The 13,500-nt window shown below is 50.5% G+C and overlaps 1 protein-coding gene across 5 annotated transcripts in view; it reads right to left on the reverse strand.

Annotated features, from left to right (window-relative positions):
* Window positions 1-831: 831 nt before the first annotated feature.
* The window catches only part of Galnt9 (polypeptide N-acetylgalactosaminyltransferase 9), a 76,826-nt gene continuing 64,157 nt past the window's right edge, over window positions 832-13,500 (reverse strand). For 3 of the 5 annotated variants that reach the window (XM_075981292.1, XM_075981275.1, XM_075981310.1), the window contains 5 exons: window positions 8,065-8,250; window positions 6,278-6,415; window positions 3,887-3,982; window positions 2,847-3,014; window positions 832-1,711 (listed from right to left, as the gene is read on the reverse strand). In XM_075981292.1, coding sequence (XP_075837407.1) covers window positions 1,565-1,711; window positions 2,847-3,014; window positions 3,887-3,982; window positions 6,278-6,415; window positions 8,065-8,250 — 735 coding nt within the window. In that variant the 3' untranslated portion in view covers window positions 832-1,564. The remainder of the gene's footprint in view (window positions 1,712-2,846; window positions 3,015-3,886; window positions 3,983-6,277; window positions 6,416-8,064; window positions 8,251-13,500) is intronic. The other 2 variants (XM_075981284.1, XM_075981301.1) reach the window with 2 other exon arrangements.

The raw sequence follows: 13,500 nt of genomic DNA on the forward strand, positions 1-13,500 counted from the left end.
TCTGAACTGCTCAGCTGAAATAAGTATGAACAGGGCTGTGACAAACGGGGTCTCTGTTGAATAGACATTCTTTCCTGCTGACCGTGCGGAGGGGCATAGGGAGCCAACAGTGGCCTATAGTTCTACCTCTGTGAGACCAGAAGAGTTTCAGCAGTCAATGGTGAGTTCTGACGCTTCATGGGTGCAAAAGGACAGTCCATTTCCAGTCTAATTCCTCCTAGCAAGGACCAAGGTTCTCTCCCTGCTCTTAGTTAGGAAGCATGGCTGCTAAGACCAGTTTGGCAGCCCTGGAATGGGCAGAGCTTAGGAGTAGTGACCATACCCAGAGCCTCACCACAAACAAGCACACCTACCTCCAGCTGCCCGGCCAGTACGGCATCCTGCCAATGCTTGCCACTGACACTGTGGTGACCGGTCAATGTCCACGGGTGTCAGTGACTGCAAATAGAGTGAGATGAGTCACTGTGTCCTGAGGCCTCTGTCTGTGAAGACATTGGCCATGTTCATACAACTCTCCTGCCTTGTGTCTTAGAAACCCTGGCTTTTAGCTGCAAGGACAGCTACCCAGGCCACATTTTCCGGCTCTGACCACCAGGGAGGATAACAGAGGCAAACAATTCTGAAGGCCAGTGACTGCACGTCTGTTTTCCCCCTCGCCAGCTGGGCCACAACACAGTGAGGCCAGCCCTCTTGTACTAGCAAAGACGCTTGGAAGTGTTCCCTAAAATTCAAGATATGAGGAGTGTTTGGCTTTGCTAGCCACGCAGCGTGGCCTGCACTCTGTGCTGCAGCTCCAACACTGTAGCCACAGATGGTCTCAGACAACAGGTATGGCTGTACGCTGACAAAACTTTATTTATAAAACAAATGAAGGGCCAGGAGGATCATCTGACGATGCCCACTGCATACATGGTAGAGCAACAAGAGACTTACTTCCCAGACTGAGACTCACGCCCCACGACTGCCAGGCTGATCCTCAGGAAGAAAGGTGCAGGTGTTGTTTACTGGGTCTGTCTGTCCATGTGATCTCTCCCCATTGCCTCATTACCAAAGCACAAGGGGGCCACTCTCTGAATTTGCCTTAGATTATGTTGAGGTTGAGCAGGTGAGCGAGGGGCAGCTGGGCTAGGAGGCCTGACTGAACCTGCTAGGAGGGCAGGGTGCTTGGCATGAGGACGCACCTGCCTTCAGCACTCTTTCCATACGGGTTATGTACAGGGTTAGTACATGCGTGGAGGCTGTCCTCGCAGTCAGCTGGGGAACACTGTAGAAAAGGCACGTGATTTGGTATGGGTGTGCACTGTCCTCAGATGTCCTCCCTCAGGCAGAGCTACCTGTCCCAGAAAAGTCTGGTTCCTAAAGCAAACTGAAGCTGTTGCTCCCAGGCCTCCTCTGCTGTTCCAGGTGGCAGGGCCCAGCCCTGAGGTGTACAGGGCCCACATTGCTCTGGGTCTGTGGGGGTGGGCGAGAAATTTCCATCCTGGCTCCAGTCCAGGATCCCCTGAGTCCTGCAGCACTCAAGAGTCCGTGGGCCCGAGTGTGTGGAGGTGGGGTAGGGCAGAGGTCAGTGCCTGGCAGGTTTGATCCAGTTTCGGATCATCCACTTCTGCCCTGAGCAGCGCTGCACCACCAACCGCAGCCCGAAGTTGGCATCTTTAGACATCTCCACCTCCAGACACCGGCCTGTGTCTCGGCTCACAATGGGCCCACTCTGTAAGACAGGAGAGACAGAGTTAGCTTGGGAGTCCAGGATGCATTCCTGATGGGGGTGATCCCAGCCCACTCTGGTCCTTACACTATCACCATGAAGACCTAGGGACCTGTCTCCTTAGATTATGTGAATTTCCTCTTGCCCACTTCAGGTGGGCTAGCAGTTCTGTTCAATTCTCTGGGTTTCAAAGAGGTTCCACGAATATATCTAGAGCCTCTAAGACTGTTGTTTTTCTAGGTTCTCTTTGCCCCCCTTAATTATTTGGTGTATCTGTGGTCCCCAAGCCTTATGGGCCTTGGCTCAAGCCTGGTGACTTTGGAGCCATTTCAGCAGGTTCTTCCATGCTGGCCCTCCCTGTCCACCTAGCAGTCTCCTGGGAACCTTAGCCCCTCATTGACTCAGCAAGCAACAGCGGCAGCTCATCCTTACAGCCAGAGTAGCTAGAACCCACTCTTCCTACAAATTGCCTCTCTGTGTGGGATCCCTGGAGGCTAGGGGCCAGGAGAAGATCAGAGGATATGTGATCCATAGAGGCTGCTGAGTGGACTGGGGTGTAAGGAAGGGATAGTGGGGGGGGGGGCTGGACTGAATCAGGACCCAGACACCCATAGGAGTGGGGCTTGAGGTAAGTGAGGGGGAGCAGGGCAATGGTCAGCATCAGAACCCTGAGGAGCTCCAGTGGCCAGGGCTAGTCTTACTCTATCCTCTCTGCCTGAGTCCAGTGCTGGAGCAGGCACGGCTGTGCCTCCCTTTCTCTTCCTGTGTGACTCTAGTCCGTTCTTCTCAGCTTTCTGTGCCACAGGGCATGAGGTGGTCATTCCTGACTATCAACAGGATTTCACCGAGAAGCACCAAGCAGTGCATGCCTCTGGGCGTGCCTGTGAGGGTGTTTGCGGACGAGGGCAGCCAGCATATACCGACCCCATGGGCTGGGGGCGAACATGGAATAATAGAGGGAAAGGAAGAAGACAGTTGGCATAGGATCCTCCCTTCCTCCTATCACGATGTGAGCTGCCCTATGGCAAATCTCCTGAAATCATAAGCACAAGTTAAGTCTTTCCTTTCCGCTGTTTCTCTCGGGCTTTGCCACAGCCATGAAGTCTGACTTTGCAGGGCTGTCAGCCCATTCACTGACCTGAGTAAAGTCCCATAGCCTCTGTGTGGGCCTGGCTACATCCTCACACTTCTTCAGGGTGGGCATGCGCCCCCGGCCATCATCGACCAGACACTTGGAGTCTGGCAGAAAGGCGGTAGAGCCCAGGGGGCCTAGCTGCAGGAGGCCGTCAGCACTGTAGCGCACCAGCTGGGGAGACAGTGGGAGCTGTGAGCATAACTGAGGTTCAAGCTCAAGGTAACACATCCTGTCTGTGCCCGGGCCCACAACGTTCCTCTCTAGCAGGAGAACGTGGTGTCGCTGTGGCCATGTCCACCATGACATGAACACTTTGTCAGATGCTCAGGTCCCACTAGCACACACCCACTCCTCCTGGACCTGGGAAAATGGTGCGAGCCAGGGACTGAGTCACAAGTGTTGACAAGATTGGAGGGAAAGCATTTACAACTCCACTGATAGCCCCCTCCGCTCTCAGTCGGAGGCCATTGTGCTGAAAACCAACTGGGAAAGGCCAGAAAAGCTTAACTCTCCCAGAGGCCACTACAGTGGGTGGCACAGGGGACAGTAATCTCCCACTCACTGGGCCACTGTGTCAAAGCAGGTACCTTGCAGCCTGAAATTAAGAAGCACCCAGCAGATACTCGCTATCTCTATCCATGTTGGAGGCACCAAAACCATGGACTCACAGAAGTCCAGGTCCACCCAGATGTGTTCATGAACGAGGCTCAGGTTCAGAGAAGAGCTCAAATGGGATTAGCCACATAGAGAGATGAACAACCCCAGCCCTAAACTGCAAAGGGCACTTAAATCTGGCAATCCTGTCTCAAAACGATCCAGGCTTGCAAGCACAGCTAACAAGAACAGGATGGAACACAACTTGTTTCCTCCATCGTGTCTAAACCAGGCAACACTTTATCATGGCTTCCACTAATCTACAAGACCACCCGAGAAAAGACACGCTGCCTCTATCCCATTTAACTAATCCAGAAACCAAGGGATTCTCCATGACCCATCCCAATGCCTGTCCTCCCTTTACTTTGGGAGGTCTAGGTGCTGCCTACCTGTGAGGACATGCCGTGGCAGGGGTAAAGGATGGCCCGGTCGTCATCTTCTGCCCCCTGGTCCAAGCAATACCCACTGGCTTTACTGTTTCTCACCTACATTCAGAAGCGACAGAGACACTGCAGGTCACTGAGGAGGGTCCCAAGGCTGGAGGGAACACTCCCAGAACTCTCCCACTCTGTCTCCCACTTAGGAGCAGAGGTGACCACTTGGTAGCTGGCTGTGGGCTGTGATGAGACGGGTATGAACTTCACATCCAGGATTCCCTACTTGGGATAAAACCCTGGGGCTTAGCATCTGCCTGGGGCAGGGCAAGAGGTATGGTGTAGTGTGGGAGCAAGGGAGAGGAGGTGGGAAAGATGACCACGTGAAGGGAGTCTACTTCCCTAGCAGCCTGGGGAGAGATGACTATGCTTGTCACACAGACATTCTGTGATGGAAAGTTAGCTGGCCTCCAGCAGGCGAGGCTGGATTTGGTCAATAGGATGGCTTGTGTTACTAGCTTAGGGTCTTTCCTGTGCTAGTATCTCCTCCCATGCAGATTCAGAGACTGTTATGCCTCCAACACACTTTGGACAAGGACTGAAATAAAAGCGATTGTGTATACTGAGCTCAGAAGACAGTTGCTGGTCCCCCCAAAGTACACATTGGATCCCTCGCTCCAGTTCCCAGCTGGTGGAGGAGTGATAAGACCCAATCATCAGCCAAATAATCTCTAATCTACGTAACAAGCCAGGGCACCCACTTTGCAGCCCCCAGGAGCAGTGGTGAACTTGGACTCTGACTCCAGAGTTATATTCTGTTTTACCCTACTGGGTTTCAGGCTGTGGAGTTTCCAATAAGTCGATCACAGAGCACACACCCCTAAAAGGACAGGAAAAGTCCTAGGGTCACAGCATCTAGAGCTGGGTATGGATCCCACAGTGGGCAGAGTAGGAGGAGCAACACAGCAGAACAGAGAGGACAGCCACTTCCCTTCCGGGAAAGCTCCGTGTGCACAAACTGGATCTGACTAAGGGGTGACCCCGCTCTAGGGATGGATGGGTCTGCAAGCACTACCCACAAGGCCCCTTGGCCATACCCTGGGTGCTGTCCCAGGGCAGTATGTATACCACCTCCCTCTCTAGGGAAGCTGGGCTGTCCTCATGCGGTTGAGAAGCTGGGACAAAAAACTCCCCTCTTCCTGCCTGTTCTGTGGTGGGATACCTCAGATTCCAGATCTGGGCCAAAGTCAGAACACAGGGCCTTCTCCCTGGTTTTAGAGAGGGCTCTGTGCACAGATGTGCACTCTGGAACTCAGGGCAACACATACTGAGCTCAGGAGACAGTGGCTGTCTCAAGTGCTTGTGCCTCTGCATATGCTTAGAATGCACGCGTTGTGGTGGGAATGTAGCTACGTGGCATTAGTGGAAGTGAGTGTTTGGGGAGCTCCATGTCTGTGAACAGTAACAGCACGCACCTGTGACCTGTGTGTGTGCACATATACCCATAGGAGCTGACATGCTTTGGTATGTATTTGTATGGCCTCATGCACAGGTATGCACGTGATGAATGAGCACAGGCTACATGCAAGTATACACACAAATTCATGTATTCATGCATGTATGAATACACATTCATGTGTAATAATGCATCCATGCACACATGCATCTTGATATGAACGAATGTGAATATATACACAGAGGTGTTGGGCCTGTGAGTTTATGCACTTGTCAGCATGTGTGTGATCGCAAGTCTACATACGCATGTGCAAGCACGTATGAATGTCTGTTTATACATGTGTGTATATCTATTTTGGAATATTTCTTTTTATAGTTTATGTATTTTTGATAGATGAAGTGGTGCACACTTTTAATCCCAGCCGGAGGATCTCTGTAATTTTGATACCAGTATGGTCTACATCAAAATGTCTACAGAATAGCTAGGGACTCTGTCTCCAAAAAACCTAATTAATTAATTAGAATTTATCTTGTGTGTGGCTGCATACTTGTCATGGAGTGCACGTGGAAGTCAGAGGACAACTGAGGGAGTTGGCTTTCTGCTCCTACCATGTGGGTCCCAGGGATCAAACTCAATGTTCAGGCTTAGCAGCAAGCATCTTCCTCTGCTGAGCCATCTCGCGGATCCATTTATTTGGGTATATTCCTGCATGCAAATGTGCAGGCATGTTTCCATGTGAACCCAACAGTGGTGCTTCTCATGAACACAGGTATACCCATGTCATTTGGAGCCTCATTGTCCAAGAATGTGCCTGATAATATACACATTTATGCAGGTGAGTTCCTGGTGTTAGGACACACAACACTGGGTATAAAGGCCTGGGGCACAAGTGCTGGGGTGCTGGGTGAGAAGGTCACAAGCCCAGCAGGGCCCTGGTGTAGAGGCGGTACCTCTCCGTACGTGAGCGTGTTGTTGTAGATCCTCATCTCAGGGTACACGTTCTCCAGATACCATTTAAAGCTGCGACATTTTAACTTCTGGCGCAGGGCCAGTCTCTCGGACACATCCCCAAAGTCCACTCCTGGGTTCTGTGGGGCACAGCATGCAGGAGAGCGTAAGTATTGCAGATCCATGCTACCCTCTGATTTCCCATGTCAGGGACTCCAGGGGCCTGGATTCACCATCCTTAAGAGTGGCCCTGGTTGCAGCCTTGGGCCACCATGGTCTCATCTTGACCTCCTGACCTGGAACTCACAGAGGGTTCTGGCTGTGGGGACAGACATGGCCTGTCCACAGCTGCCCTACTTTGGGGAAGAGACCTGTGCTCTGTTCTTCCTGCCTGATCTGTGCTGGATGTGCCTGTGATTGGGTAACACCCATAATGGGGCCCTGGACCACAGTGTATCAGTCAAACTGAGTTTGATTTCTAGGGGGTTGCCACCATGACTGAGCCCCAGACACAGAATTTCAGCAAGCTACAAGGACAGCTACCCTTGCTAGAATATCATGAGTTAATACTAGGAAGGCTCAGAAGGGGACCATGGGTGCTGTGAATACATGGATCTCCACCCTGGCTAAGCCTACACTGCAGCTCCACTGAGTTCGTGGTCTTTCTAGGGAACTGTGAAGCCTGAGTTGCTGTGAAGTTTAGTGCCCTGTGTGGGCCCTGAGCCATCAGAATATGAGGTGGATTGGGAGCTGCCCCATCCATGGCTCTCTGATGCTCCATCTCCCCACAGGTCTAGGGGTAGAGCAGGTTCAGGCCTGGGCTAGTTTGAGACCCGATATTTTTCATGTGTGGTCTTGGAACAGTCTCTTAACCTCACTACTAGCCTTGTTTTGAGGACTCAATTAGTTGTAGTTCTCCTGACTGAGGAACATGTATTTCCCTCCACTGAGTGGATCTGGGGCTGGCGAACCTCATGTGTGGCCGGCTGTGATGTCCTATGTTCCTTTGCAATGTTAACAGAGGTATAGCTCTGGATTCTCCTAATCACCTTGTGTTGTAGACAACGGGAGTCTCAGGTTGTGCCTCTACTCTACTATCCATCTAATGGGGTCTGATCCGTGAGGCTGGAGGGAAGCCTGGAAGGGGACTTTGCAGATCCCGAGTTAAGATGGTCATTCTTGTGCATCTCAGCAGGGTTGTAAGGAAGGAGGGTGGTCTGGTCAAGATGCTCCACGTGCTTTTCCAAAGGCCAGGTGTGCAGGCTTAGTGGCAGAGAGCCAATTTAGGATGATGAAGAGGGACACTTAAAAAGGCTAAGTAGGCCAGGCATCAGTGACTCAAGCACATGGGAGGAAGAGGAAGACTATTGTGAGTCAAGGCCAACTGGGGCTGCAGAATGAGACCCCATTTAAAATGAACATATTAATACAAGAAATCACACATGTGCCCTGAATCAGGACAGAAGGCCTGGTTCTACTATGGGACAAGAGAAAAAAGAGGCTATTTGCAAAAGGCTGGACCAGCTGGAGAAAGCAGCACTGGGGTGGAGGTTAGGGCACACCTGACCTTTACCGACAACCTTTGGTGGCTACCTATAAATTACCTATGGTGAGGGGAAGGGTGTGGCCACTGTGGCTGGATCAGTGAGAAGCCCTTTCCTAAATGACCCACCATGCAGGGGAGGCTGCCTGGAAGTGGCCCAGTGTTCCAGAGTCCCTCACTCCAATCCCCTCCCTAGGGCCTACGAGCTTCCCTGTATCTGCCCACCCCACCAGGTACCCGCCTTACTGTCATGGGGATATTCCATGCCATGTACACATGGGACTTGAAATCATCCATCCACACCTCGGCAGCCCTCAGCGCATTGCGCTTGGCGTAGTAGTCGATATCATTGTTGTACGGCTTCTTGGTGCGCTCGATGTGGGCCACACGGGAGCACGGGAGCACCTCCATGCTGCCGCCACACTGCCACACCTGGGGCGAGACGAATGGACCTGGTTAGATGCCAAGGAGCTCACCTGACACGCCAGGTAACCCAGCATACCGCAGGAGGACAACTGGTCCAGTCGAGTCTGGAGCTCCTAGGGGCCTGGATATTTGGGGTTTGTCAGAGGAAGGTGTCTGAGAAGAAGCAGGAACTAGGGGCTGTATCCACCGAGACTTGGGCAAGAGGCTGCCTCCCCTTTGGGATTTCCTGTCATGCCTGATTTCTCTTCCATGTTATAGGACTGTGGATTTGAATGCCACCCACCCCACTCAGGGCTCTGGGTAGGGGCTCTCAACCACCTCCCTAGCCCAGTTGCCAGAGTGAACCTATAGCTGATTTGGGTTGACTAAAAAAAAGGACCAGTTGCCCAACAGCAACTGAATTGGAACCTCCAACGCCTGACCCCGGCTCATTTTTAGACACTTTCTTTCCAGTGTCTGGTATTATTTTGATAGCCTGTGAAAATACTAAGTGAGGGGACTGGGTTACAGGAGTAAGTCACTAGGGTGAAGGCTGCTTCCTGTTGCACTCTGTTGACGGGAACAACCACCTCATGTTCCTACCACAGATGCACCTGCTTCTGCTGCCATGCCTTCGCAGCCATGGCAGACTGAGACTCTAAAACCGCATACCCAGGTAAATGTCTCCTTGCTTGAGCTATTATTGATGCTTCAGTCCCAGAGAGGCGAAGAACACACGCAGCCTCTGGTACCCTACGCAAACGCATGATCCCAGTAGAAAACAGAATATCTTGCTTTCTCAGAAAACAAACATTGAAGCCCCTCATCTGCAGCTCTGCAGTAGAAATTGATTTCACACTCTGGTTCCCAAGCACAGGGTTTGCTCCAGCCATTTCAATTATGTTTGGCTCTCCCCAGCTGTAGGGCAAATCTCCTTGAGATAGCGAATGGCTCAGTGCCTTCTCTGCGCAGGAATGAGATGTTTGACCAAGTGTTCTCGGAGTGTCCTGGGTAAGAGCGTTGATACTCTGGCATAAATAGGCCAGAGAAGATGCAGACTGGGAGAGGAGTTCATGCTCAGCCTGTTCCTAGGGCTGCTCCGCATCATGGCAACATTTTGAACTGGGACTTGCACCCATAGATCCCTGACACAGACCTTGGGGCTTCTCAGCATCCATAACTGTGAGTGGCTTCCTAGGTCTTGCTGGTCTGTTTCTCTGGAGAATTCTGGTCAATCCCCTTTTTGTCCTGTGCCAGTCCCTGCTCCCATCAAAACAGTGTTCTGTGACCCACACAAACACATAACATCACATGAATTCAGCCACAACAGATGCAAGGGGATTGTAATTTTTTTTTGAGACAGGGTTTCTTTGTGGAACTATCCTGGAGCTCTCTTTGTAGATTCACAAATCTGCATCTGCTTCTACCTCCCCAGTGCTGGGATTAAAGATGTGCATCACCATGCCCAGCATAATGGAGTTTTTTTAAATAACAAGTTTCACAGGCATAGTGACAATGCCTGAGAGAAGTACCTTGAAGGAGGAGGTGGGCTCATCACCTTGAAGGAGGAGGTGGGCTCATCACCTTGAAGGAGGAGGTGGGCTCATCACCTTGAAGGAGGAGGTGGGCTCATCACCTTGAAGGAGGAGGTGGGCTCATCACCTTGAAGGAGGAGGTGGGCTCATCACCTTGAAGGAGAAGGTGGGCTAATCACCTTGAAGGAGGAGGTGGGCTCATCACCTTGAAGGAGGAGGTGTGCTCATCACCTTGAAGGAGGAGGTGGGCTCATCACCTTGAAGGAGGAGGTGGGCTCATCACCTTGAAGGAGGAGGTGGGCTCATCACCTTGAAGGAGGAGGTGGGCTCATCACCTTGAAGGAGGAGGTGTGCTCATCACCTTGAAGGAGGAGGTGGGCTCATCACCTTGAAGGAGGAGGTGGGCTCATCACCTTGAAGGAGGAGGTGTGCTCATCACCTTGAAGGAGGAGGTGTGCTCATCACCTTGAAGGAGGAGGTGGGCTCATCACCTTGAAGGAGGAGGTGGGCTCATCACCTTGAAGGAGGAGGTGGGCTCATCACCTTGAAGGAGGAGGTGTGCTCATCACCTTGAAGGAGAAGGTGGGCTAATCACCTTGAAGGAGAAGGTGGGCTCATCACCTTGAAGGAGGAGGTGGGCTCATCACCTTGAAGGAGGAGGTAGGATCATCACCTTGAAGGAGGAGGTGGGCTCATCACCTTGAAGGAGGAGGTGGGCTCATCACCTTGAAGGAGGAGGTGGGCTCATCACCTTGAAGGAGGAGGTGTGCTCATCACCTTGAAGGAGGAGGTATGCTCATCACCCACGGCCTCAGTCATTCACCTCCACTGCTGAGGGCCTGAGCTCAGTGAGGCTGAGCGGAACACTGGGAATAATGTTGCTTGCCTTATGAACAGGGAGACACAGGAAGGTGCCTAGGGCATGATGTGCCTCCTGGCAGGGATCTGTTTCCTGTGACCTACTTCCTCCAGCATGGCCCTGCCTCATGACCTAAAAAGTTCCCACCTCCCCAAATAGCACCACTAGCTGGGGATCAAGTCTCCGATATACAAACCTTTGGGGACATTCCATTTTCAAACCATGACACAAGAATGAAAACAAGAGAATAGCCAAGACGTTCTAGACAGATAATAAGGGCATAATCAGTTACTAGACATAAAGTATTTTACAAAATACTTTAAAATGAGGTAATGTTTGAAAGTAGAAAGCTCAAAACAAGTACTACATATATATAGACACACACATACATAAACAAACATACACATGTACCACTCACGTATACATACATATACATATATATATATGTTCATACTACTCACACAATATATGCGTACATACAATACACCAACACACACTGACACATAAGTACACACATCAACACATACTTGCATGCACACACATACACAGTACATGACAGAGGCTGTTGTTCTTGTGACAAAGATTGGAGGGACCTCTGTTTTACAGCTGTGCAGAGGCAATTACGAGGCCACTTCTTTACAAGCACACACTGTACACTGACCAAGATCTTAGAGTGGAAATATTGTGCCAACAGAAAACACCAGGAAAAGCCCTGTGCCTAGAATGACAGCCAGATGCCACAGGAAGGGGCTTCCCAACCACACAAGGAGCTGATATCCTTGAGGGCAGAACAGCTCTTCAACCAGCCAGAGAAGGAGCAAGTAAGAAAAGCCAGCCAGGGAGAGAAAAACATATGGTGAACACATGCACACAGCATTCACACTCATTCAAAACCACAGAGCTACATACTTAGTGTCTGTTATATTTGCAGAAATTAAAAAAAGACAGTTGATCAGCCCCCGCATGCCACAAGGCCTGGACAATGACCTCTCTCAGGCATCACTGACAAAAAAAGTCCACATACACTATACTCACATATATACACTTACAGAAACCACACAAACATGCACACATAACACATTGCACACATGTACACATATATCATACACATGTGCATATACCATGCTCATATTACATATATCCATACACACATATCACATACATATGCACAAAGACCACACTATACATCACATATATGCACACATATACATGCATACGCATGTATGCAACAGACATATCACGTGTGTATACATACAACACATATGTACACACATACTACACTCACCCCACACATGCATACACCATACTCATATAGACATATAGATTATATATTTACATACATGTGTACATATATACACCACACATATACATACATACACAGACATATGTGCACAAACATATACATGTACCACACACCACATTAATATATATGCATTCACAGATACACACATACATATACTCACATTGAAACATACCACACATATATATCCTTTGGGGGAGGAGGAAAAAGGCCTAGAATTTGTATCAAAAGTTGTATAAACACAAGCCTCGTCTCACTGGTAAACTCCATTTCCAGAGCTATGTAGGTAGTCAGACCAGGCCATCACTTCATGTCTGATGACACAGAGAAGCCACAAGTGCCTGCCAGGTAGTTACCAGAGCCCATGAGTCTGAGGATATAAAAGAAGATGAAAGCCGAGAGGTGGTGGCTCACGCTTTTAATCCCAGTTCTCGGGAGGCAGAGGCGGGCGGATCTCTGTGAGTTCGAGGCCAGCCTGGTCTACAAGAGCTAGTTCCAGGACAAGCACCAAAGCTACAGAGAAACCATGTCTTGAAAAACCAAAGCCAAAAAAAAAAAGAGAGAAGAAGATGAAGAACTTGTGGTACATGTCTGCAGCAGACTTGCAGCTCCAGCAGGTCACCTCAAGGAGATCTGCAGGACCACCGCTAAAGCACAGACATAAAAACACATGGCAATGCTCACCACACATGACCTACTGCATGCATGTGCACACACATGACCTACTGCATGCATGTGCACACACATGACCTACTGCATGCATGTGCACACACATAGCCACAAGCAGGCTCTAAGCAGGGGCACACATGACACAGACAGACTTGTGCAATTTCAATTCTATTTGAGCCCATATGTTCCACCCGTCCCCATTTTCAGCAGAACAATTTTATAAAGGGAGTAAAGCAGTGGGTAAGAAGGCGAGCAAGCGCCCATTGCAGCCACCGTGAGCTCCCACCACATACACAGTTCCAGGAGTTAGTTCTCATGCGCTCCTCTACAATGGATGGGGAAACTAAGGCTGAGACAGTGAGCAAGCAGAGGCCAGCTTGAATGCAAGTCTCAGGGATCTATGAAGTCACACTGCCTGTGACGCTGCTTCTGTGCATGAGGCAGCGGATGCCATCCATCCTCTTCCTCCAGGTAAAGAGGCTCAGCTTGTGGCCACTCTTGTCCAACACCCAGAAAGCAAGGGACCCCTCTGCTCTGTCTCACACCGGCATTCTCACTGAGCTACTGTGGCCCATCAGACGTGTCCAGGCCAGTCCTGCGGCTTGCCTGGTAGAGTTGCTTGGGCTGCGTAGCCAGTACCCTTAGAAAGCTCTTGGCAGCCTACAGCAGTTAACACCGGAGCTGTTTCAAGCAGGCTGCTTCTAGGCCACCATTGGCAGGGGGTAGTTGAGACACCCCAATATAAGTAACATTAGTGTGTTAATGACCTCAGATCTAACACACAACTCAAAGGTGCTCTCTCAGCCCTCCTACCTTGGACTCAGAGCCGATATCCTCTTGGGCCTAAAATATCATCCCAGGGAATGGCCTGCTCCTGCCTCAGACATGCACCTTAGTGCTCATCATATTCAGTG

Source organism: Microtus pennsylvanicus, chromosome 1, assembly GCF_037038515.1.
Source record: "Microtus pennsylvanicus isolate mMicPen1 chromosome 1, mMicPen1.hap1, whole genome shotgun sequence".
NCBI classification, from domain to species: Eukaryota; Metazoa; Chordata; class Mammalia; order Rodentia; family Cricetidae; genus Microtus; species Microtus pennsylvanicus.